The following is a 24,398-nucleotide window of genomic DNA, read 5'->3' as shown; positions in this document are numbered from 1 at the left end:
GAGTGTAAATTTATAGAACAATAATGCTCAGAGTGGCAATTTTTATAACGTAATAATAACCAGTTTTCAGAGTTACATATAATAACTAGGGCCCGCAAAAGTAAATATAGGCCTAGTCAAATTTTTTTAAGGACCTTGTCTATCCACGAATCAAAGAATAAAGTTGTTTTCAGTACCTAGGGGACTGTTTCTAAAAAGTTTATAGGTCAAAATAAAGTCAAATTTGCAATAAAGTCAAAATTTGTCAAATTATGGCTTTTGACAAACTTTTTGTGTTTCTTGAGAGTAATTTTATCCTCGTGGAAGCATTGTAAATCAGGAACTGCGACACCACACGCAATTAAACCATATTAACCCATAAAAGCAGGAAATATGTCACAATGCCCACGGATCAGCAGTAACTTTTATCGAGGACTTCAACAGCAACAGGACTTCAACAATTGGAAAACTTCACTCTGCCAATCTCGGTAACCGGCCCTGCGTCTAGAGCCTCCACAAGCAGTGGCGGCTCGTCTATAGAAACTGCAGAACTGCAGCACCCCCTGCACATTTCCGAATTTATTTTTTTTATTAATTTTACGTTTTTTTTATTTTCTCTATAGATCCTAGTCCTACCGACTAGAAGTTTCATAATTTCTAAATTTTAAAAATTATTATGATTTTTCAAGTTTTATATTTGGAAGCTCTGAACTGCAAGCTCTGCAGTTGCGATCTTATAAAAAAAGAACAAACAGGAATGGTGACGTCATATTTGGCTGAGGTTGCTTTAAAACTGCACAATTCCGAACCAGGGTTGCCAGATTGGCCTTTTTACGGCCAAATGTCAGAAATTTGGCCTTTTTGAAAAATGTTTGGCTGGACAATTTTTGTTTGGCCGCTTGGCCTTTTTTTGGCCTTTTTTAGTTTCTCGATTGGCATTTGTTTGGCCTTTTTTTCTTTTGGGTTTCATAGTTCTTTTGGTTATCCCTAGCAACAGTGAAAAGTTTTGGTGTAGCGTTTTACATCATGCCCATTTCAAAGACCTTGCTAGCTATGTTTTAACATGTCTCTGCATCCCTGTCATGTCAGTAATGCAGTAGAAGAGAGGATTTTTCATTACTTACTGCAGTGAAAAAAAAACACGAAACAAAATGCAGACTGAGCTTTTGGAAACGATTTTGCGAATACAAATGGACAAGCTGCTGAATGGAAAATGTTGCACAAACTTTGATGCCAGTGCCATAATGATAAGGCGTTTCACATCTGATATTGTTTATGGTGAAACTAGCAGTAACGAAATGACAGAGGCGCTAGCATTCCTAGAATAGTAAGGAGTGTTCATTGTGGAAGGATGTTGGACATAAATGCAATTGATTTCTCTGATTTTGCAGTGTTGGGTGTTTAATGTAGCCTACAAGTAATTGTATTGGGTATAAATATTGTATACTATTTCATATTGCATTAAGTGATATGCCAATATTAACTCCTTCTCACTAGTCACCAGGGTCTCACTGGTGGACGTTAATGGCTTTTTAGTCTACAGGATGATGCTTAGCCTAATGTTGTATGCATATTTCAGTTGTATTGTAATTGTTTCCATACCTATCTGTTTGTATTTTATGGATTGCATTTTTTCAGGAATTTTACTAAGCGATTCTTCTTTAACAGATAACATGTAAAACAATAGAACCTGGGTAAATATTATATAATTTGTTGTTGAAAGTAAGTGCAAAAACACCACTGATTTCAACAAAGAGAATAAAACCTCAGGTTTGGCCTTTTTTTCTATAATTTGGCCTTTTTTGGGGATGCATTTGGCCTTTTTTGTTTTATCAATCTGGCAACCCTGTTCCGAACTGCAAATTTTGCAGTTGCCTGTCAGGCTAGCTATTGTTGCAAGTACACTTCATCGTTTTCAAGCATAATGTTAGGTGGCTGCGACTGATGCTGTTACATTGTTAGACTAATGTGCTTTGCTTTCTGCACTAAAAGATAAAGCTTAGACTAGGTTATCATTATCGTTCTTACTTAATTAAATTTAAGCTAGGTTCATTGTTTATTTGTGATAATAAGTTTAGTTCAAAAATCTAGGGGTGTAACTGTAAGAACAACGCAACTTCTTAATTGGCTAGATTTTTTATCAGCATTTTGCTGAGCAGGGTCTGCCATATTTACATTAATTCCACATCGCATTGTTATTTTCAGGCTGTGTGTTGATGGTTTATAAGTGCTAGTCTACTTGTGCAGCAAGTTGTAGACTGGTAGAAGGATAGGTTATGACATGGGAGCCTGGGAGGCTGCAACGTGATGCTGTCAATGTAAACTTTCATATACGAACAGTTAATAAAGTTCATGAACAATTGGAACCCTTAAAATTCTGCCTTGATGAAATACAGTCTACATCAACTACCGTACCGGTACTGATCATACCATTTCAGAAGCAACAGGTATTTTGCATTAACTTACCAACGAAAAATAATTGCTCTGTTGGTTGCAGCTGTTTCATCAAATAATGCCTCATGTTGAAGTGATTTTCAACCAAATGCAATCTCGAGATATTGATGTGTTGAAAGTACATGAATATATAAGCAATTTCAAAAGTGCAATTTCTGTGATAAGAAACTCAAAAGTACTGTAGGCTACTGTGAGAATTCTTCAAAAACATTTATGGCTGAAGCGAAGGAGGTGTGTGACTGCATATGCGTTGACATAATGGCTAGATATTCCTTCACCAAACAATTAGTAGCTGCAAAATTGTTCAACAAGAGAAGCTTCAATAGCTTTAAGAATAAACTGCCCATACATGAGGTGGCAGTAACTGTTGAAGCATATCCCATCATCATCATAGAAAAAGAAAAGTTTGAAACTGAACTTGCAGTATTCTGCAGCAGGTCGGACATGCATGAATATTCCGCGTTATTTGAATTGTTGACATTTATTCAGAAAAGTAATTTAAATGATGCTCTCAGTGAAATTTCCAAACTGTTAAAATTCCCCCTGACCTTTCCTATGACCACAGCAGAGCCTGAACGCTGCTTTTCAACATTAAAAAGAATCAAAACTTTTCTGAGGAGTACCATCATTATCAATCAAGAAAGGCTCTAATCACTAAATGCTCTTGCCGTCATTTCAACGGAGAAATTTTTTTTCATCTCCCAGACATTAACGACAAAATCATTTACCTTTTTGCTCAAAAGAAAACAAGAAGAATGGATTTTGTCTATAAATAAGCTTGGTTCCAGTTGATATGGAGCAGTTTATTTGTAAGAAACTAATGTTTTGTAGTTTATTCCACTGTTTACCTAAGTTGTATCCACCCTAGTTATAGTACATGTGCAGCATCCACTGTAGGAACTTTGTGTCTTTTGTTTATTTGTTATTCATAGTGATGAAATAACCCATCATAATAAAATTTGTCAGACAATCCACAAGAAATCTTGTATTTCAGCAAAAGAAAAACTTTGCTGGATCATCCATGGCCTTGACTGAGTAACTCACTACTTAGTGGAGAGTTCAACTCGTCAATGATGCAAAACACCAATTTGGGAAAAGAAATGTCTGGACAATCAATGGCGACAGTTTTGTATTTATTTATTCACAGACACACATAATCAAATCTTCAGAAGACATCCTAAAGTTAAGTATGTACTGATTAATTAATCTTTTAATGTTTTGCGTTAGGTTTATTAATAGCCTATCTAATTTGTTAAAACTGGTAACTATTTACAAAGCAGTGCTTTATGTACATTATATATATGATACTGCAAATAATTTTAACCAATGTATATTGTATAGGCTAGATTGTCACTCTCATGTTGGACACTTCCTTGTTACTTGTAAATTAGGAGAAAAAGTCTGCTTTGAATTCATCGTATTTTTTGCCCCAACAATGATAGTTGTAGCAAGATCCCGATATCAATTGAGCATTTGTGTTCAAACTGGAAAATGGTGTTTTCGTGTTTAAATTTCACAACAGTTTACTACCAGATTGCTTCTCCAACCGTTTTAAATATGTCAAAGAGGTTCACAGCCTGTGTACAAGAAACCATGATAATGATTCTCTAAACATTCCATACTTCTCAAAAACGCTTGTAACTCAGCATTCAATAGAATTCACAGGTGCAAAAACATGGAACGAATTTCCTTCTTCAATTAGAAAGAGTGATACAAAGTCACTTTTTGTCCACAAACTAAAGCAATGTTCATTTAAGCAAACAAAACGGATCGGATACACAATAGAAAGACAACGTAGAAAGGCTGTTTTTGCATTCTTATGAAGATTCCAGTTGAAATTCGAAATACTTTACAAAATATTAGGCCTACCTAACAATAATGTTGACTGCTTGTGCTGTACTTTTATGTTTGTAGATATTAACAGCAAACGCAACACTCCATAACTAACACGACACCAAAGGAGACGAGAGCTTCGTAAACACCATCATCTACCAGCTCACCCATTCCGTCACCCACCAGGACAAGAAGCAATAACTTAAACTGGATCTCAAACCTCAATCGTCGTAGGCTACTGTGTGGTGTGCAGTTTGACCATAGAAAGAGCTCAACATCTCCTCTCCTGGGCCATATCGAAACGGGCTTTTGCCTGAGGATGGGTTTCTTTTATGTCCGGTTTTCTTTCTCCATCTTATTATTATTATGATTACGGCTGAGTGCTCATCCACATCAATATTGGAACTGACAAATTCAATCCACAACACTTTTCATTAGGATGTCATTCATTACTACATTTGTGCTTGTTTATGTTTTATTGTTTACTGTTTGTTTTTTGGGTTTTGTGGCCGTGCTAACTAGACATAGCCTACTACATGATTTTCTATTCAGGCACGTTTTAAACCTTTCAAGGTTTTGCCACCTTTTCCCATTCATAAACGTGCTGGTAGGTTTATAGGCTATCGAGATATTGTAGTTAGTAGTATCTTTTTGGTCTCGGATGCGTTAATGACAAAAAATAAAATGATTTACTGATATTCATGGTATGAGCAAAATGTTCTCATCTATTACTTCAGATTTCCTATTTTGCACCAACCTTTAAGAATAAGCAATTTTTTTAATTCAAAGTTCTAAAAGTCCACATTTTCAACTGCTCAAAATTTTTATTTTTTGTCCTGAAAACACCAGGAATGGCATTTTAGAGCATATAAAAGTGCAAATTTTTCTGGGGGGGCATGCCCCCAGACCCCCCTAGGAGGCTCGCGCCTACGGCGCTCGTCTGTTCCTGTTACATTATGATGTCATACTTGCCATCTCAATTTGCAGCACCCCCATCACCAAAGGCCACGAGCCGCCACTGTCCACAAGTATGTAAAACTATTAGGAATAACCTTCAAGGCTTTGTCAGTCCGAGGATAAAGATTCAAAAACCAACCATCCATACTAAGGAGTTGCAAAAACGTAGAATGGAATTGGCCTACGTTTAAAGATGAAATCGATTATGAAGAGAAAGACGTTTTGAAACGTAACTTTGGGGCTATTCCTGTTAACAATCGTGGCCTGTTCCGATTCCCTGACTTTGAAAAAAATAGAGACAATAAACCTTGAACACTGTTTGGAGGAATCCTTCCCCTTGTCTCAAATAGGCTACCCCCCAGATAAGGTTAAATGTCATGTTGTGTGCCTACATATTCGTTGACTTGTGTGTTTAAAATACAATTTTCTGTTCAAAGCAGTGTGATACGCAAAACAATATTGAACTCAAAAAGGAATTTAGTGCCCGTTCAAAGTTACCCCAAAATCTCGTGAAACTTTTAACACCACATAATTTCAAAAAAAGGTAACTTGTGCAAAATTTTTTTACCATTCCTTGCACATGTCAGTAGGGGTAGGCTATATGTAGCCCCTAATATATTGCAATATCAGGACGGTTGGTTCTGAGTTTAAAATTTTACGATATAAAAAAGACGAAAATTGTTCAAAGTAGCCTATACCCAGTTTACGGTTCTGTAGTACAAAAATTCCTAAGCAAGTTAAATTGTCTTCAGGAAAAGTTAGACAGATTTGTGGAGATTTTCCTATCGTCAAAAAACACGACGCACTTTTTATAATCTATAAAACACCTTGATTTTTCGACAAAATATTACGTTTGGGTCTGAAATCGACAAAATATTATGTTTGAATAACTGGTAGGCTATCAATATTCAAGGAAGAATTGTGGCCTCTACAAATAAGCAATTTCTTTAGGTCAAAATTTGAAAAAAATAAAGTAAAAAATAAATTTTTTTAGATCAAAATAAAGTCAAAATTTGATAAAAATAAAGTAAAAAAAAATTTTTTTTAGGTCAAAATAAAAATGGCCCTAATAATAACTTATTCTATTTCAGAAATCCCCCTAACACACAACTTGCAGCTGATTGCTGGAGTTGCCAATTTGCTTAATTTTCCCACTGAAATCATTTAGTTTTGTTTTGGGGTCGCGGTAAAGTTTTAGCAGTTGTGGATTTTATGCCGATCGTAGGCTATTCGTTTTAATTTAAACTTAATTTTACAAATTGTGTTTTTTTTTGCAAAACACCATTTCTAGCTATATTTACTTATTTTTTGATTTACAAACGTTAAAATTGTAGGCTACTTTCATGGTATTTTCTTGTCTATCATGGGATTTATTTTTTATAGTGCTATTTTATTCGTATTGCTTATATTTGCATCGTACTATTTTCTAAACAAACAAAGTAAAAGTTTTTCAATTCATCTGTGCCAACTTGTGAATGCTTAATATCTACTTTAGAGTAGAGTTGCCATACCGTCCGGAAAATTCCGGACATGTCCGGAATTTAGTGTTAAATTTTGCGTCCGGGAGGAATTTAAAAAAATGCTCAAATGTCCGGAATTTTATGATGGGCGTTTTGGGGGAATTAAAAAATTTTTTTCTAGAAAATTCGCTCAGCCAGCTCATTTTACTGCATCTGCAATCGTACTGTGCAACACTGCCATTTTTTTTACTACGAGGTTGTACGGAATTATGATGTAACAGAGCGTTTTCCTTATCAATGATGTTTACCACTTAAAACTTTCTGGAGCTTTGGAACTTTCTTGAACTTATTGACCGTTGTGCTGAATCAGAATTGGTTAGATATAGATCACATGCTGCGAAAATTACTAGAACATTCCAACAGTCTATAAAAGCAGGCGATTTCGCACATATAATCAGAGATTTACTTGAAATGTCATAGAGGAGGAAGTCTAGTCTTCTTCTTCTCTCGTTTGACTTGTAGTAGCTTAGATTGGCAATGCCTCATCGTGCAGCCATGATACGGTAGTTGGGTCCAGTTTTCGAATACCAATGATTCCACTTGGGGGCCGTAAGATGGGGCATTCGTGGAGTATGTGTTGCATTGTTTGTTCTACCGCTCCGCAGACACATATCGGCGTATTATGCAACCCCCACCTAAATAGATTAGCTCCAGTGCAGCCAACGTCACATCTGATCCTGTTCAATGTGACCCATGCCTTTCTTGAGAGGTCTGCTCCAGGAGGGATGGAGAGTGCTGGTATAACTGAAAACTGGGGAGGGATATGTGGCAGTTCGTTCCATTCCTGAGCCCATGTCTCCATGCAGCTGAAGTTCTTATCCACAAGCTGTGTAGCATATCGATGGAATGGGCGCCTTGATGACAGGCGTTGGGGTCTGACTGGTCCATATCTTTGGGAGTGACTGTGGAGAAGGTGTTGAGGATCAAGTCTTGCATGCAAAGCCAGTTTGTGAGAGGCTTCTTCCCTACGGACATGAGCAGGAGCAATGCCAGCCAAAGTTGGCAGATAAGCAGTAGGTGTGGGGCGGAGACAGCCAGTGATGATGCGCAAGGTGTCGTTAATGCATACATCCATCTTTTTTGTGTGTCTGCTACGGTTTCACACAGCTGTGGCATATTCGGCTGAGCTGTAGACCAAGGCTAGTGCACTTGTACGCAAGGTTAATGCTCGGGCTCCCCATCCTGTTCCTGCAAGGCTTCTCAAGAGGTTATTTCTCGAGGTAACTTGGGCACGGAGTGACTCGATGTGGGGTCTTTAGATCAACTGTCGGTCAAGTTTTACTCCAAGGTAAGTTGGGTTTGGAGTATATGGTAAAGGATTTCCTTTTAACGAGACAGACAGTTGACGCTGGGATTCCCGATTATTTAGATGGAAAGCGGAGATTGTTGTTTTCGACGCATTCAGTCTAGTGAATTTTTAATATAGAATCCTTGACTAATTCTAATGGCTAATAGTTCGGTAGCGCATATATGGTCTCATGAAAATAGTCATGCACTGTCCGGAATTTTGCTTTTTCAAATATGGTAACCCTACTTTAGAGCAGCTTTTGTACATACTGGAAATATAAAGAATATCTGGCAAATTTTGCTTTGCAATCCAAATAAGAGCAAACTCGCAACTTTGCAAGATGTGAAAAGAAAACTGAAAACAGAGAAATTTTGTCTCGAAAAATGGTTCAGTTCAGTCCCAAGGACCCTAGCTCTAAGGTTTTTATCTCAGTTAAGGGTTCGTTATTCGTTTTAGAACTTGAGTTAAGGGTAGGTGTCGATCATTTGATGAATTGTGAAGATTAATTTAATAATGCAAGTTATGCTTGTTTTTATGGGTCTGCTACTATTTGGTGAGTCCGATTCGGTGAGTTCAATTCGGCGAGTTCCTAACCTCTAACCCCTAACCCTAACACGGCAATGATAATTAGGCTACGGTACCCGATAATTTAAAAAAAAAATTTGAAAAAAAACCTGTTAAGGGATCGGACTCACCGAAACGGGCCATTCCGTGTTTTTATATAGTGCTGTATCCATAGCAGAATGCGTTGCTCCTCAGCGCTTTACAAAGCAGACAATGTCAAAATAGGTATCCATCATACAACCTTTTCCAAGTGATATTGCAAAATAACTTTAGTCTATTTGGACATGATGCCTTTGGCTTAACCATGGTATTTTTAAGTTGATTTGAAAGTTCATCACTCCACACATGTTGCTGTGTACATCGCCTTGGCTTATCATGTTGGGTTGGGATCAGAGATGCAATGACAGAATCTTTGGTGTCATTTCACACAGCCACACTGCTTTTGCACAGTGTCATTTTCCAATATGCTCAAATCACACTCATCATTTTTTAATTTTTAATTGTTTATTACTGGAGTGGCGTACATTTAACGTGGAATTGCACTTTGTTTAAAAAATATCTTGTACAATTTTTCATTTTTGTATGTAGATCTACATATGGCAATCCTTGATGTACTTTATTAAACACAACGGTAACAATTTGCAACAATCAGTGTCGTTACTGTATGCATTTCCATTTTAACACAGCATAATATGCAACAAACGATATTCTCTGTATTTCTCAGCAGCTGATTGTAGCAAGAATTGACAGCGATAGACACCGTGCTTCGCCCATGAGGCTGGGCTCATCAGTATCCACCACAAATTCTTGCTTTCTGTTTCTCATTTATCTTGTCAAATATAGTTATGACTATCTGAATTCTTAACAGCCTGTTTCACCTCAAACGGATCATCAGAAGGGTCTGAAAAACATCAATAATTCCTGAAAAGATATTAAATATTGTAACTGTAAATTTAATCTGCAAAAAAACCTTTAAATCTGTAATTCCTGAAAAGAAATTAAATATTATAACTGTAATCCAATCTGCAAAAAAAACTCAGAATTACAAAGGGCCACCTTCATGATTCTATATGCTTCATGTGACACACCTTCCTTTATTTCCGCTTCACTCATTCTGAAAAGTTAGTGACAGAGCTTTCAATTCATTTTGAAGTATGCAGTTTTGAGGCATGTGTAGAAAGAGCAGGAAAAGCTAAGCCTATTTTGATGTTTCAACAAAAAACAAATATGCAAACAACCCAAGTCAAACATGTGCCCAAGTAAAAACAATATGAATGGATGCCTTGTCTACCTTCCACCAAACATTAAATTTTTTACTTAATATGTGGCCATTCGATAGCAACATCCTGAATTTATTTTTAAATATCATTAAGCTCAAGGCAATATTGATCAGTGTGAGTGGTATCTTATCACCTTGGGACAAAATCAGAAAAACTGTAGCAATTTATTTTTATGATAAATGTAACAAACAATGAAACTTTTTATATTTTTGTAGATTGCTTTGTATAAAGAATAATTTTATCAATCATGATTTTAAAAGTTTTAACAGTAGTTGCTGTGGTATTTGTTGCTTATTGGTATTTAAATATAAGACAAGGGCCTGTTTATGAGAGTCCTAAATCTCTTCAAGGAAAAACTGTCTTGATAACTGGTCAGTTGGGATGGAAGGTTTATGTTAATTTCTTTGTATGCTTTCTGACAGTTATATATGTGTTTTTAGCAGAAACTGTTTTGCCTGTTGTGTGATAACAGAGAAACAATAATATCAATAATATTAAATGCTGTTTATTTAAGTAAATCAGTTAGTTATAACTTAGTGATATCATGCTAAATAGCATGCCTTAGTCACTCAATCAGTGAACTGAAAATTGCCACCTGCTGTGACCTTATAGGGATACTCTGGTAAATAAACAAACATAACTTGACTTGCAGTGCATGCGTTGACATGTCACCCGAGTCGTGTATTTGTAGTGCTTTATTTTGCATTATGTTGGTTAAAAAGTTTAACCTGTTTATTATTAAATAACTCTTTTAATATATCTTACGGCTGTAAAAAGTTTTGTGTCTGTCACTTTATAAAAGTTTATATATATTATTTTGTTGATATTAAAACTTGATCATGTGTGTTCAAGTGAGAATAGTTTTGTTATTTGAGGGACAAGTTTCAATATTTTATAACAACTTTAAAATATTATTTGACTTTAAATTATTATACAGCTTTTATTTACTTGAATTCCTTAGTTGCGCCCGTATGTATAAAATAGCAACATATTTTTGTGACTTTATGAACATAGAAGCCAGACTTTTAGATTCAACTTTGATTTCCCAGGTGGAAATGATGGAATAGGAAAAGCAACAGTAATAGAATTGGCTAAAAAAGATGCACGAATCATTATGGCATCAAGAAATATGCAAAGATCAGAAGCAGCTCGAAAAGAAATTGTTGAAATGACAGGCAATAATGAGGTACGGTAACATTTTTTTGGCCTTGAATAACTTTTTCATTATTTTAGAAAGTTCCAAATACTGGCTTGCACTGGGTGTAGGGTACTATTTGTTGGTCCCTCTTCAAAAATCTTAAAAAACTAGTCATTTTTGAATTATGGCCTTGATAAAAAAAATCACATTTGTCAATAACATTGATAAAATAAAACCAATCATTTTCACTAAGGTTTTGATAAATTTAAGCATCTTTGTCATAAATTTTCAAACATAACAAATAATGTGCTGTTTATATTCTTACAATTATCCTTTAATTTTGACAAGTATGATAATTAATCTAGTAAACCTAAACTTTAATGTTATGTTAACTTAATTAATGTGGTCACATATGACTAGTGCGGCCTGTATACACAACCATGGCAAACTCACCACCACATTGAATTCACCAGAGTTTCTCCACAACATGTACATTTTGTTGAAAATCGTTATTGATTTTTTCAGAATTAAATGTAATACAGAAACCAACACTACCAAATAAAAGTTAAATTATTTTACTAAACCAAAGAACTTGCAGGATTTTGTTCGAATTTCATTTTCAGCTTTAATTGTTCTGGGTTCTGCAATCTGCATCATGTTTTGTTTTTGTCAAGCTTTTCTTTGTCAACTTAATGAAATTCGACTATTTTGTTTTTATAGGCATACAGGCAATTGATTTCATACGTGTGCAAGTGTCCATTCAATTCTTTTCTCTAGTTTAAGTGTACTATTGCCAGTTGCCACCTATTTGTTATTTTATGAACAAAAAATCTTTTCACTTTTTTGAAAACTTTTTTTAGACGTTGTTTTTATTCACTTCAGTTGTAACTTATGTTTTGCATTTATTTTTATGCAAAATGCATTTTAGTTGACTGTTGACATGGTATTAGCCCGCCTACTTAACTTGGTTTCATCTTAAATTTGTCATGTAAAGTTTTAGTTTCATAACCTGGTTCATGGGCCTAATTGGGGAATAAATTGTTAAAGGATTTAGGTGGTTTACTGTATTTATTGCTACCTTCAGTTACTGACAGTTACTGAAGGTAGCAATTCTGAACACAAGCAGTCATTCATATGTGTAGCCTCCTTCAATTTGACTTTACTGCTGAATGCAAATAAGTATTTGGCAGTTTCCGAGATGTTAAAAGTGCCCAAAGTAAGATTTAACTCCACTTCCTCCCAACTAGGGGTGGCTAAAAATGCTTTTTTAGTTGTTTTTTTTAATCGTTTTTTTTTCTTCCTTTTTATGTTTTATTTGTTAATTGTTTCTTGTTTGTTTCGTTTTTTGTACTATTTCCAATCGTTTCATACATTTTTTCAAGTAACAACTGTTCTCATTTACCATAACAAAGAACTGCAAAAGAAATTGTTGAATTATATTTCCTGAATAACTTATAAATTAGTTTAATGCAGTTTTGACTGTTATGTAAGTCAGAAGTGTGGTCGCATGCTCAGCAAGTGGTACCAATGAACCACCTAACTTCAAGTGCTACCAATGATGAGGATGAGGACTGTTCGGTCCTAGTGGTGACTGGTGACCACTGACCATGTTAATAGTCAACCTCCTTTGTTGCTTGTCTTGATTTCTTTTATTACTTTATTTATTTTATTGCATAATATAGCCTATTATGGTGAGTATTTTGGTGTTCTTTAAAGTCTAATTGGTAAATCTGCAATCTAGTCCACTGGTACACGTTAACTTAACGATAAAAAAAGTAGAGAGTGCCATACTAAATTGGAAAATTCAAGTTGTTACAATTTAAATTTAATAAACTTGAATTTGCCAATTTAGTTTGGTATGTACTTTATATATACATACTTTTTTTTATGATTTTATCACACACTACTACGCATCCTTTTGAATCATTGGTGAAGTCAAAAAAAGATTTTAATAAAAAGTTTAATGACAAAGTTTTATTTTGGTAACTTATCGATGTCTTGATTATTTCAGAACAAATATTTCAGAGAAACGAGAGCGCAACTTTTTTTCCAACAATTAAATTTTAATAATAATAATAACAATATTTATATAGCGCCACATCCACAGTCAAACTATGCTCCTGGGCGCAGTTAAATTTTAGACAGATTGTTGGTGCAAAAAAAAAGAAATAAAATAAAAAAAACGAGCGCAATAAAAACAACTCACATCTCTACTCCCAACACAGTTTTTTCTTCTACTTTTTTTAACAATAAAGTATCACCCAGCTATGTGATACACTGAATTGCATATTTTCATTGCCCAGATAATTATCATGAAGTTGGATTTGGGAAATCAGGAGTCAGTGAAATCATTTGTCAAAGAATTCCAAGAGAAAGAAGACAATCTTGATATTCTCATCAATAATGCAGGTTGGGCGGTGTAAACACTAAACGCATTGTCTTAGATTAAAATACTTAATCTGTTTTTGCATTTACTCACGTCACTTTCCCGTTGCACGAGTTGAGCAGAATTGCGTGTGAAGGTGGCCAACAATTACTTTAAAATGTATATAGCCGACATATTTTATGTACAACAACTTCAAAAGTTTTAAGTGCGTATCCCAGGCAGCAAATCATTGCTTTTTTACATTCATTCAACGTCTGCAGACGTTGAATCAATGTAAAAACGCTTAACTTGCTGCCTGGGATGGGACAGATTTTTTAAAGTTTAAAGCTGGTGGTGAAAAGTTGTGCAAGGGTTGCTTCGTCCAGTTTTGTTACGTCATGCATTCTCATGTCACGTTCACACCGAGTTACGTCATTAATTCTGGTCGATGTTTACTACCATGCTGGTTTACGACAAAGACGACAGATCAAAGTCACGTAGATTTTAATTTAATAGAAGACTTTAATCAATCAAAGTTTAAATTTATCAATTCGTCAAAGGATACTAAAATGCTATATCTGGTCAACCCTTTTATACAACTCTGAAACTTGGACAGTATCACAAAAAATGGAAAAACGGATCGATGCCTTCGAGCTCTGGTCATACAGGCAAATGTTAAAAATTTCATGGAAACGAAAGATCACTAACGATGAAGTATTATCCAAATTCAATTCAAGTAAAATTCTCTTACAAATAGTCAAAAGAAGAAAATTGAAGTATTTCGGACACACAATAAGGCAAAACTCGTTACAAAGATCATTAATAGAAGGAAAGATAAATTGTAAAAGAAACAAAGGTAGACCAAGAATGATTTGGACATCAAACATCACTAAATGGACAAAATTAAGTTATGAAAAAGCAGTACGAACACTCATGGTCGAGAACAATGGCGCATTGTATCCAACCCTCAATACGAGAAAGGAACATGATGATGATGAGAAGACTTGTTGTGAACAAAACAGACTAAACGTCTAAAAAAACAAGAGTTCAGGGACAAATTTGAAAATTATGACTGAAATTTCACGTGCACTGAGAGGGGAAGGTTGTTGTTCCCGTTGAATCGGACAAGTTTTATTGAAGTTTATTACTGTGAAATAAACAAATTATTAAAGTTTTTTTTAATGCGCTCACTAGCCTCACATTGTAGATGGATATTGCCTTAATTAATTCTGACAGTCATTGCTTCCTATTATCCTATTCTTATACGAAGACATCGGATGGGTGTGATTTTAATTTTAAGGAAAAACATATTATCTGACTTAATTGCAAAATCAAGATATCGTATGTTGTTTCAAAGACAAGTTATAGGGATTTTGTAAAATGGCTCACGTTTTAGTTATTAATTTTCAAGTCATAACGCAGTCAAACAAAAATGAAAATACAATTTTCTGTATGGAAACCCTACCTTCAACAAGTGTGAAGTGTGACGTTTTACGTTTTGTCATTACCGTCTTCAACAATATAAATAACCTTATCACATTGAGACTGTCAGTTGAAACACGTGCTCATTATTTGCCTAACTTGGAATCGAACTGCTAGAATTGTTCACATGATAACAGATACATCTCACTTTAATATGATTCGTACAGCTCGTCCATATGAAAGAATCTTTACAATTTCTCTAAATAAACAAAAACAACACCGAGACTAAATTTTCAAGAACACCCCTACCGAAACCGCCGTCTTCGATATAGCGTTTCCGAATCGTTGGCACCGAATCGGCCGCACCAAAACGGGCCTTTTCATAGTGGGATGCGGGTTACAGTGGCTGCACAGAAATGTTTCAAAAATAACGTTAAATAATGTTAGAATTTTAAATGGTGGGTCGGGCTGTGTTACTTTCATTCATTTTGATACTATCAGGAGTTTTCTTCGTAAACGGAACTACCGACCGTGGTATCAGCAGGACATTCAATATCAACCATCTTGGTCCTTTCCTTCTTACTAACCTCCTCATGGATATGATGAAGTCTCAGGCAAAGGAGCGTCCTGTCCGCATCATAAATCTTAGTTCAATCGAATACAAGTACGATATTTAACTTGACATTTTATTGTAGTAATGAGTGCTTTGCCTAATGCTGTAATCCATCACATTGTATGTATTAGTTTCAACACTTTACAATGCAAACAGTTCAGCCAAGTTGGATAAGAAGCGTCTACGCGTACACAGTTGTAAACACGAAATCTACTTTCCCAATTCTGAATGCTAACCTAAGAATGGTTCTAGACTCAATATGATTTTTTATAAAGTATTTGGTATGATGTTGGTTGGTTTTATGGTGATCGTATCTGATCTGACTCCTGTCTTTCTGGGGGTAGGCCACTAGCGAGGTTTTGCTCCTACTGGACTTTGTCAGATCCTTTTTTTATCTCTTTTTCCAAATCCCTTGTTTTGCACTCTTGATACCCTTTTTGGCATCACCCTTTTTGTTATTTGGATGTCTAACTTTGATGTCCTTCTTATGTGATTCCCGATTCTCATACCTCAGCAAACTCATTCAATCTCTCTCGTATTTTTCTTCGACATGACAACTTGTGTCTAGCTTCTGACAGTCACTTTTTTCTTCTCTTTTCTCCTTTTTGTATCCGTATCACTGCTCAGTGCTCACGCTTCTAAATACAGACATTATTAGTGTATTTTATATCTTTCCTTTTGTGAATCTTCCATTGTGGAATCTTCTTATCACACACGACACAACCTAATAATCTTTTTTCAAGCATTTCAACGTTTCAGTCGACTGTATTGCGGGGTGGTGAGAGCCGTGGAACGACGTTTGAAAGAGCACCGGTGCGACAGCGCTCAAGATCATGCAGCTGTGTCTTTGGTAAGACACTTAAAAGCATGTCTGAAGGTGGTCACGAAGAATGGCTTCCTTGCCTTCCGTCTTATTTTAAATCTTCAATCAACGGTCCGTATGCCTGGATGCGACAACCAATACGTTTCTGAATCATCTGCAATGTCTGGGTTCTCTCTTGATTCCACAATCGTTCCCAACCATCTATCATAGTGAATCCGCTTTCTCACGCATTTCCGCTTCAGCCCTATCCCATTCATCTTTGTTATCCCATATATCCTTGTTCTCTTTTTGCAGTCCTGCTTCAACCTTTACGTTTTTTCTCTTTTCTTGCCTTTTTCTTTTATGCTCAACATTATAGTTTCTCTACATATCTTCTTTGAGATTTGTTAAGTTTCTTTTCTTCCCCCATATTGCAGCATCATTTGCAGCCGCATATCCAATGACACTTCGTATTGTTTTTCTGTCGTCAGACAATCAATGCTGACAAAAGAAAAAAATGGATCATGGCAAAACCTTGATTAAGCCAATCTTGATTTTGAAATCTTTTTATGTGTTTTCTTGAGCATCTCACTCAAGCTGTGTTTGGATGAGGACATACAACTAGCTTATTATTAGGTCCCGCCAAGCTTAATCTCGGTCCCAGTCACATCAAACGGATGTGTACATAATTTCATATGTCTCAGGTGCTCAGCACTTTTTGAAGAGATTGAAATTGTCATACTTAGTAGTCTGGAAATATTAACCACTAAGCTTATAGTTCAACCAAGCGGCCTCTTCACAAGAGTTGATCTAGTACACATTTAAGTGATTGTTTTTGTGTATATTTCTATTTTGTGAACACCACAGAACGAAATTAGATGATGTGTGCAATTGTGCATTATGAATCGTCGTTTGTAGCATTTGTTCTAGGGAATCTAGGCGAAGCTACTGCTGTAGCACAGTAGCATACTGGTCTTCAAAAATTTCCAATATCGTATTTTATTTTATCTAACAATTTCAGTACTAATAACTGCTTGAACAGTCTGCTCGTGTTCGAAGGTACGGTCGCATTGGAAAAGAAAGGATATTTTTGGATGCCCAAAGTACGAAGGATATATGGAGGACTTACTCCGACAGCAAATTGGCAACCATTCTTTTTACATCAGAATTGGATCGAAGGTTTAAAGAACATGGAATAACATCCTATTCTCTTCATCCGGGTAATTTTAATTTTTTGTTGAAGAGCTACCCAGAGTTCACCATGAGTAATCTTCTTTCTCATCAACCAACACAATGTACGTACTGAAATCATGACAAAGTAAAATACTCATAAAAGATGATGCTTTGAATATGGACCAATATTTTTCTTGGTATTTTTTGCGTATTTAATCGAAAAGATTCTATTTCATTTTGAATCGCATTATTCACAGTGGAATAAATTTCGTTTCATCCAAAGAGCATTTGATTTGACCAATTTTACCAAACAACTATTGATAGCGGAAACAGCACAAGAATTGTCGGATAAAGAACCTAAAAGCATAAAATCTCCATTGGCGACAGTTCACTGGAAGTTACTTAAAGGGACACTCCTGATTGAAATATTTTTTTTATCAATTTTATTTTTGTACCTAAAAAGCAGTAAATTTCATCAGGATTCTGAATATGGTAAAATTTTGACTCTATTCAATGTATTTGTGTGTCAAAACTTAGTTAGAAATAAAGAACTCTGTGTAGCTTCTGTTTTAATGGGTGTTTTTCAAATGCTGTTTTCTTTGAAAGTCATTTTTTGATGTTTTCAACTATATAGGCTACTCTAACTCAATTTACAACTACTCATTTATTTCTTGTCAGAATGGCATGAAATTTTGCAGGCATAATCAATATACTGTATACATAGGCCTATATACTGGAGAAGTAATTTATGAGAGGATTTTTGCTATTTCTGTGTAGTTTTACTTACAATTAAAAAACAATTGCACCTATAGCAAGTTTTTCTAGTACATAAATTCAAAATCCATTTATTTTTTAAATATTCACCTGTGGAAGAAAATCTTTCATCATTATATATATGGGTAAAGGATGGCGACAATGCCAGCAAAAAGTTAGGAATGATATAATTTCTCTCTTGAGACTTATTAAATTTTTTACCGGTGGTAAAAGTTATAAAAAAAAAATGGAAAAAAACTTTTGCATTTCTTTGACATTTTTGTTTTCACAGAAACGTTTTTCATCTATTTAGGTGCCATATTTTGATTGCAATTTTCATACTCTTTCTAAAGGTACGGTATATAATATGTAGGGTTTTCTACAAGTTAAGCACATTTTTCGACCAATTTATTAAAGACGGTGCTGAAATTGATATTCCATCAGTAGTGTCCTTTTAATAAATTCTGATTTTCCTTTGAAAAGATGAGACGACTTAGCATGACATGTTATTTGCAGGTTTCATAAAGACGGATATCGTCCGCACTGCGACGTTTCTTTCGAAGACTTTTATCGCAACACTCGCTGTTATCTTTAGCAGGTGATTTTAATTAAGATAAATTTTTCAGTTAATAACCGAGATACAACCGAGGTTGTGCGATAGAGATCACAGTTCAAAGATGCATAAATGTGTTTATTATACAGTACAATAATTTTAAATCACCACACAATAACCACAACGACTTTCTTACGGAAACGAGTGATCAGCACCACTTTGTTTTTACTTCTTTTCTACTCAACAACGGTTCCTACTTTTTGGGGAAGTTTGACTCCCTTTCTGTGAAACACAGCGAAAAAAGGGAATTGCTTTTGGTTGCAATGCACCTAAAAAAACTTAGTTATAAAATTGCCGTTTAAACATTTTAATGCTTTCGACATATCTGTTCATGTTTCTTGAGGAATTCTTGCATGCCTATTGTGTAGTAATGTGGTGATACGATTGCTGACGCGGTGTGAAAAGTATGCCAGAAATTGGATGCAACAGTTGCAAAAAAAGTGTTCAACGCATTTTGCAAGACCAATAATCCTAACAGCAAGAAGCTGATAGAAAGTTACAAGCTGCCGGAGGTTTCTTTGTGGAAGCCCACAGCTATCAAACTGTTCAAATGGAAAATTCCAATTTCTATAAATTTCTATTCGAAATATAGTTTCTGAATTATATTTGAATATGTTTGTGCCTGAAGATATCGTCCACAAGAAGCCTTAGGTCGCCCATAACTTTTTCTGTCAATTTTTTCGTGATATGGTTTATACAACCACACGGCATTTAACATAATATAATAACATGAAAATAAACTAAAAATTACAAACGTTTTCGGCCATACTCATGTTAGCCCTTTTCAAGTAACCAACTGAATTGCCAACAACGTAGGGTAAATGCTTATTCAAATAGAACAATATATCATAAGTGCGTGTCTTGAGATGACATAGTGCCGTAGATTCTTTCAGTTCGATGTTCACCGATATATATCGTCACCGCTGGAAAACACACAACACGTTCATTTTTGTTCGCTACCGCAATGCTTGCGCGAATGTAACGTTGTATTACTGTGATGTCATACTTTCACAGAACTCCTTATTACGGAGCCCAGACAACCATGTATTGTGCATTGGATGATGATGTTGTGCAATACAGTGGAAGGTACTTCGTTGATTGTGCGCCAGCTGAGATCTACGACTTCGCAAAGAACACAACCACTTCTGAATATCTATGGGAAGAAAGTTTAAAGTTGACCGGACTTGTTTAGAAAGGAAATCATGTACGGAATTTTTGTTGCAATTTATTGGCTATACTGCATTGTAAGTTTTTACGAAATTTGGCCACATGTGGTTGTTGGTTTATAAAATCTTCAACCAAAACAATATAAATCATCACTATTTCGTTGTCGTTGTCGGCTGCATAGCCAAGTGGTGAGAACACTGGAACGGCAATCGAAAGGGCGCCGGTTCGACACCACTCAAGAGCATGCGGCTGTGTCTGTGGCAGGACACTTGAAGGCTTGCCTGAAGGTAGATACGAAGATTGGCTTCCTTGCCTTCCCGTCCACTTAATCTAAATCTTCAACCACCGGGTGTAAGCCTGGATACGACAAACAAACAACCATTTCGTTTACTCTCTTTAACTGTGCAATGGAGTATGCATTGTAATTGTAGTATTGAAGTCTAAAACCAGCCCCTTCGAAACTACAAAAAATATAGTACCACAATTTTTTTTCATTTTCATTGCCCTACGCATCCTTTGGATCATTTGTAAATCGAGAGGATAATTTTTAATGAAAAGTTCAGTGACGAAGTTTTAATTTGAAACTTCAGTTTTTGCTTGTTAGTTCAAATTCAGGGGTGTGGTTTTTATTGTTACCGAAATCAATTTGTAATAAGAGTTTCGAAGAGAGCTAATTTTAACGTAATTACCACTGTAACCATCGGCAAAACAACTCGTCGAGAATTTCAGAAATTTGTTGGGTTGTTTATTTTATAAGGTTGCTTCCAGCTATTTTTGACAATTCAAATGTAATTTGAAAGTTTTTACCGAGTGCATGTAAATTTTCTATTCGCAACCTAAATGTAAAGCGGATATGACGATCATTCTGCTCATGTTTGTTTCGTTCTTTAGATATTTTTTTTTAATTAATCGTGCCTATTGATCAATGTTGCGATCAAAATGATGTATTCTACTGCAATTCGCAATCCCATGTGTCCTTTCAACCAGGGCTGCACGACTCCGACTCCTCCATATACAACTGGCCGACTCCGGCTTCAGTGTTGCCAGATTTTTGACGGTAGCTAGATTTTTTTAAACTTTAGTACTTTTTTTAATTTATTTTCACGTAAGTTGTGATCGAAATTGAAACGGCCACTTTCACAGAACTGACAAGAACAAACACTTTTATGTTCTGGTGAAGTTTTAGAGCTCAATATGAAGAACAAGATACGATGTTAAAAAAAGTTATTGCAAACAAAAATTGTATTCAATAGATTGAGTTTCGCTTTTAGCAGATGATCGTTGCTTACTTCACAATGTAGATACTAACGACCTATTTTGGCCTGATGCTGCGAGTTCGCTGTGGTAGTAGCGGTTTGCATTAGCTTTCGGAACACAGTTTCCTTGTCATGTGCTATGAGCGAACTCGCAGCATCAGGCTAAAACAGGTCGTTAGTGTCTACATTGTGAAGTGAAAAAAAATATTGTTCATTGTTTTGTATAAGTTGGAGTCGGCTATTTTTTTGACTACTCCGACTCCGGACACGCCAACATCTCTCCGAATTCACAGCCCTGCTTCTATGTTGCAATTATAACTTTTTTTGAAGTTGCCGTTAAAATACAGTGCCTTCAAAAACAAATTTCGTGAGAAACGAAATTTTCACGAGAAATTGTTTATATATGTTTCATTTGAAGTTGGTGGCGACCATACAGTATGTAAATTATGTTAGTTCAGGTTTTATCAATGTTTTGAACGTCCTTCCTCTATAACTTTCTCATGTAGCTCGGAGTGTTGTCGAATCAAACTCTGCATTAACATTTCGATAACTTCTGCACACTTTAGCACTTTTTTCAGATCGATACCAGTTGAAAGTTGCTTTTCTGTAACTGTACTTTTCATTTTTGTTCACAAAATCTCTATTGAATTGAGTTCATCGACAAAGGCGCAAAGTTTTAAATTTCTGCCCGCCTGTGACATCAGTGACACCACTTAATATGGCGTCACTGATGGGGGAACTATGTATATGTTTGTATCATAGCCCATCTGGCTTTTGATGAACTAGATGCTCAGTTCATAAATCCCACCGTTTCCTATGTCGTGCAGTGTCCCAAAGTGTTCTTGGTTGGCTAATTGATTTATTTTGTTAAAATATATATAAAAATGTCATTCGTTGTCTGCCACGAGCACGTCTCCCGAGAAGGCGACCGTTTAGAGAGAGATCTTCAAATTCTTTTCTGATAATGTGACCGAGATATTTGAGTTGCCTTTGAGTTATTCTGTTCAATAGTTCCTTATCTTCACGTACACGGTTTAAAACTTCTGCATTGGTGATATGGTCACTGATCAGTGATCAGTGTGTGAAATCCGGAGCATGTTTCTGTAAAAACACATTTCAGCTACATCAATGTTACGCCTAGTTTCTGCGATGAAGGCTCACATCTCACAACCATGCTGGAGAATAGACCACACTAACACTTCAAGAAGTCGAACCTTCATAGGAAGATTATGAAATGACATTGATCGGATTTTTGTAATTTATTGTAAATATAAACCAAAATATAATAAGCACCACCAAACACACGATTACCCAAAAGTATTTATTGCAACTGCAACTCTGTCAATCCAACCATCTATCAGTGTTACAACGTTAGAGTTCATCTGTCATTGTGGAATTAATATCCAACACGCAAAAATATCTCAATCAATGTTGTATTATGGTCGATCGCTGGTTAAGTTTTAATACGACCTAAATGCAGTAGCCTAAGTCTATCAGCAAACGTCCTAAATTCTTACGCTAAAGTAAATCGTGTATGATTTATCATTGTAGCTTAAAATGCTTTTTTGATTGTATGTAAACGTGCATTTCCTTAATTAAAAATTGCTGAATGAAAGATCCATCAAAGAAACGTATCTTATCTCATTGGCCTGTTGTCTAGCGCTGGTTTATTGGTTTATTTGAGGCATGTTCAAGAACATGGCGTCGATTTTTTACTGAAGTAAGTTAATTTCAAGGGGGGCGATAATTTAATACAGTAATTCTGATTTCTTAAAATTGCCGATTTTTAGCCTAAATGATGATAATGTACAATTTGTAGACCCACTTGCCGGTGTGCTACGATTGTCACGCAACATTTTGCGCATCGTTAAGTTAACGTTTATTCAAGATTACGAAAGCAAGAACGGACGCACCACCTTTGCTACAAGACAAGATGTTTGGCAAAACTGACTTTGGAATTTGAACAAAGGTAGCTGGTTGCATTCGCGTAAACAGCGCAAAATCTGTAGTTTTTTTACAAACTTATTAACTTAATGCTTTTTTAAAATAATACTAACAAAAAACCGATGGAGCCCAGACACATCTGCCAGCCTTTTTCTCACAATCAGAACCGAGAGGTCACCGCTTTTTGACCCCCCCCTCCCCCCTCGCCTAAACAACACGTATGTTCAAGTTCAAGACCTTTTAAGTAGCCTACTCATAAGACGTGTTGTTTCACTGTTGTTAATATCTGAGACCTGCAGTTGGCTGTATGAATTAATTAGGCTATAGGCTACTATGATTGATTGGGATTTTTGAAATTTAAAGATTGTTAAAATGGTTGAAAAATTTACTTATTGAGATTCAAAGGGAACAAATCCGCGTCTTGGTGAAATCATAACGATGAAAATCAAGGTGAGCAAGGCTATCAAGATTGACCATTTTAACTGCACGGCATAAGGACCTGGAGAAGAATGAAACACCAGTCTCCGTGACAACCACATGATAAAATGAACTGCCACAGATCTCCAATGACTTTTGTAAAGGAAATTCATCGAACTGAGTCGCTTGTGAATGCGTTTGAGGGCGTGAAATTGTTTCAACGTAAAATTTAAAAGAATTCGGCCCAAATCCAACAAACATGTTAGAGTGGCAGAAAACGTGTTAAAGAAGGTTTGTAGGCTAAAATTGACTTCCTTTTTCCAATTTACAAAACAGTCAATAGCTATTAAACAAATTATTATTCATTAAAATAAATTTTAGCATGAGACAAGTCACTGAATAAGTGGTTCCCAGGCTCTGTGTTCCCAGGCAACCAAAAACTGACTTTAGGTTGTTAAAAAAGCAATTGACAAGTATTAGCTACATTTCTTGCAAAACGTTGGATTTAATTTAGGCTACGCAAAATTACTGAAATACAGTAATTTAATTTCATCCAATTTCTTATGCTCTCAAGAACATTAATTGAAACCTTCCCACAAACATTCAAAGGGTAAGTGAACCTCAGTTTAGGAACTATTAATTTAGATGAAAAAAGATTTTTAACGTTTTGAAGGTTCCTTGTAAATAATATATAATAGCCCTGCAGTGAAACACTGATCTCACTGCAAACAAAATGCTACCGACAATTTTTGGCCACAATCTATGCAGCATTGTCGTCAAACAACCTATTGAACATTGCTAGTTAATAATTGTTTTGTACCGGCTTCTTAATTGGACTAATCTGTTCACTTAGTAAACTT

At 35.6% G+C, this 24,398-nt stretch overlaps 1 protein-coding gene and 1 long non-coding RNA gene across 2 annotated transcripts; both read left to right on the top strand.

Moving 5' to 3' along the window:
• Positions 1-2,284: 2,284 nt before the first annotated feature.
• On the top strand, positions 2,285-4,925 carry LOC145783512 (uncharacterized). Its single transcript, XR_014290929.1, has 3 exons — positions 2,285-2,426; positions 3,428-3,620; positions 4,348-4,925. It is a non-coding gene; the product is annotated as an uncharacterized LOC145783512 (long non-coding RNA).
• A 5,176-nt stretch (positions 4,926-10,101) lies between these two features.
• LOC145783511 (retinol dehydrogenase 11-like) lies at positions 10,102-22,067 on the top strand. Its single transcript, XM_082595401.1, has 7 exons — positions 10,102-10,246; positions 10,925-11,061; positions 13,317-13,422; positions 15,302-15,464; positions 17,275-17,435; positions 18,658-18,739; positions 19,769-22,067. The coding sequence occupies exons 1-7, from the start codon at positions 10,123-10,125 to the stop codon at positions 19,944-19,946; spliced, it is 951 nt and encodes a 316-aa protein (XP_082451527.1). The 5' UTR covers positions 10,102-10,122; the 3' UTR covers positions 19,947-22,067.
• The last annotated feature ends 2,331 nt before the right edge of the window (positions 22,068-24,398 follow it).

Source organism: Aplidium turbinatum, chromosome 14, assembly GCF_918807975.1.
Source record: "Aplidium turbinatum chromosome 14, kaAplTurb1.1, whole genome shotgun sequence".
NCBI classification, from domain to species: domain Eukaryota; kingdom Metazoa; phylum Chordata; class Ascidiacea; order Aplousobranchia; family Polyclinidae; genus Aplidium; species Aplidium turbinatum.
The sequence above is the reverse complement of the archived record's forward strand: the minus strand, read 5'-3'. Positions and strand labels throughout refer to the sequence as shown.

Coding starts and splice junctions, on each gene's coding strand:
- LOC145783511 (XM_082595401.1), top strand. CDS start 10,123: ATGATTTTAAAAGTTTTAACAGTAGTTGCTGTGGTATTTGTTGCTTAT. Junction 10,247..10,924: donor AAAAACTGTCTTGATAACTG/GTCAGTTGGGAT, acceptor TTGATTTCCCAG/GTGGAAATGATGGAATAGGA. Junction 11,062..13,316: donor AAATGACAGGCAATAATGAG/GTACGGTAACAT, acceptor TTCATTGCCCAG/ATAATTATCATGAAGTTGGA.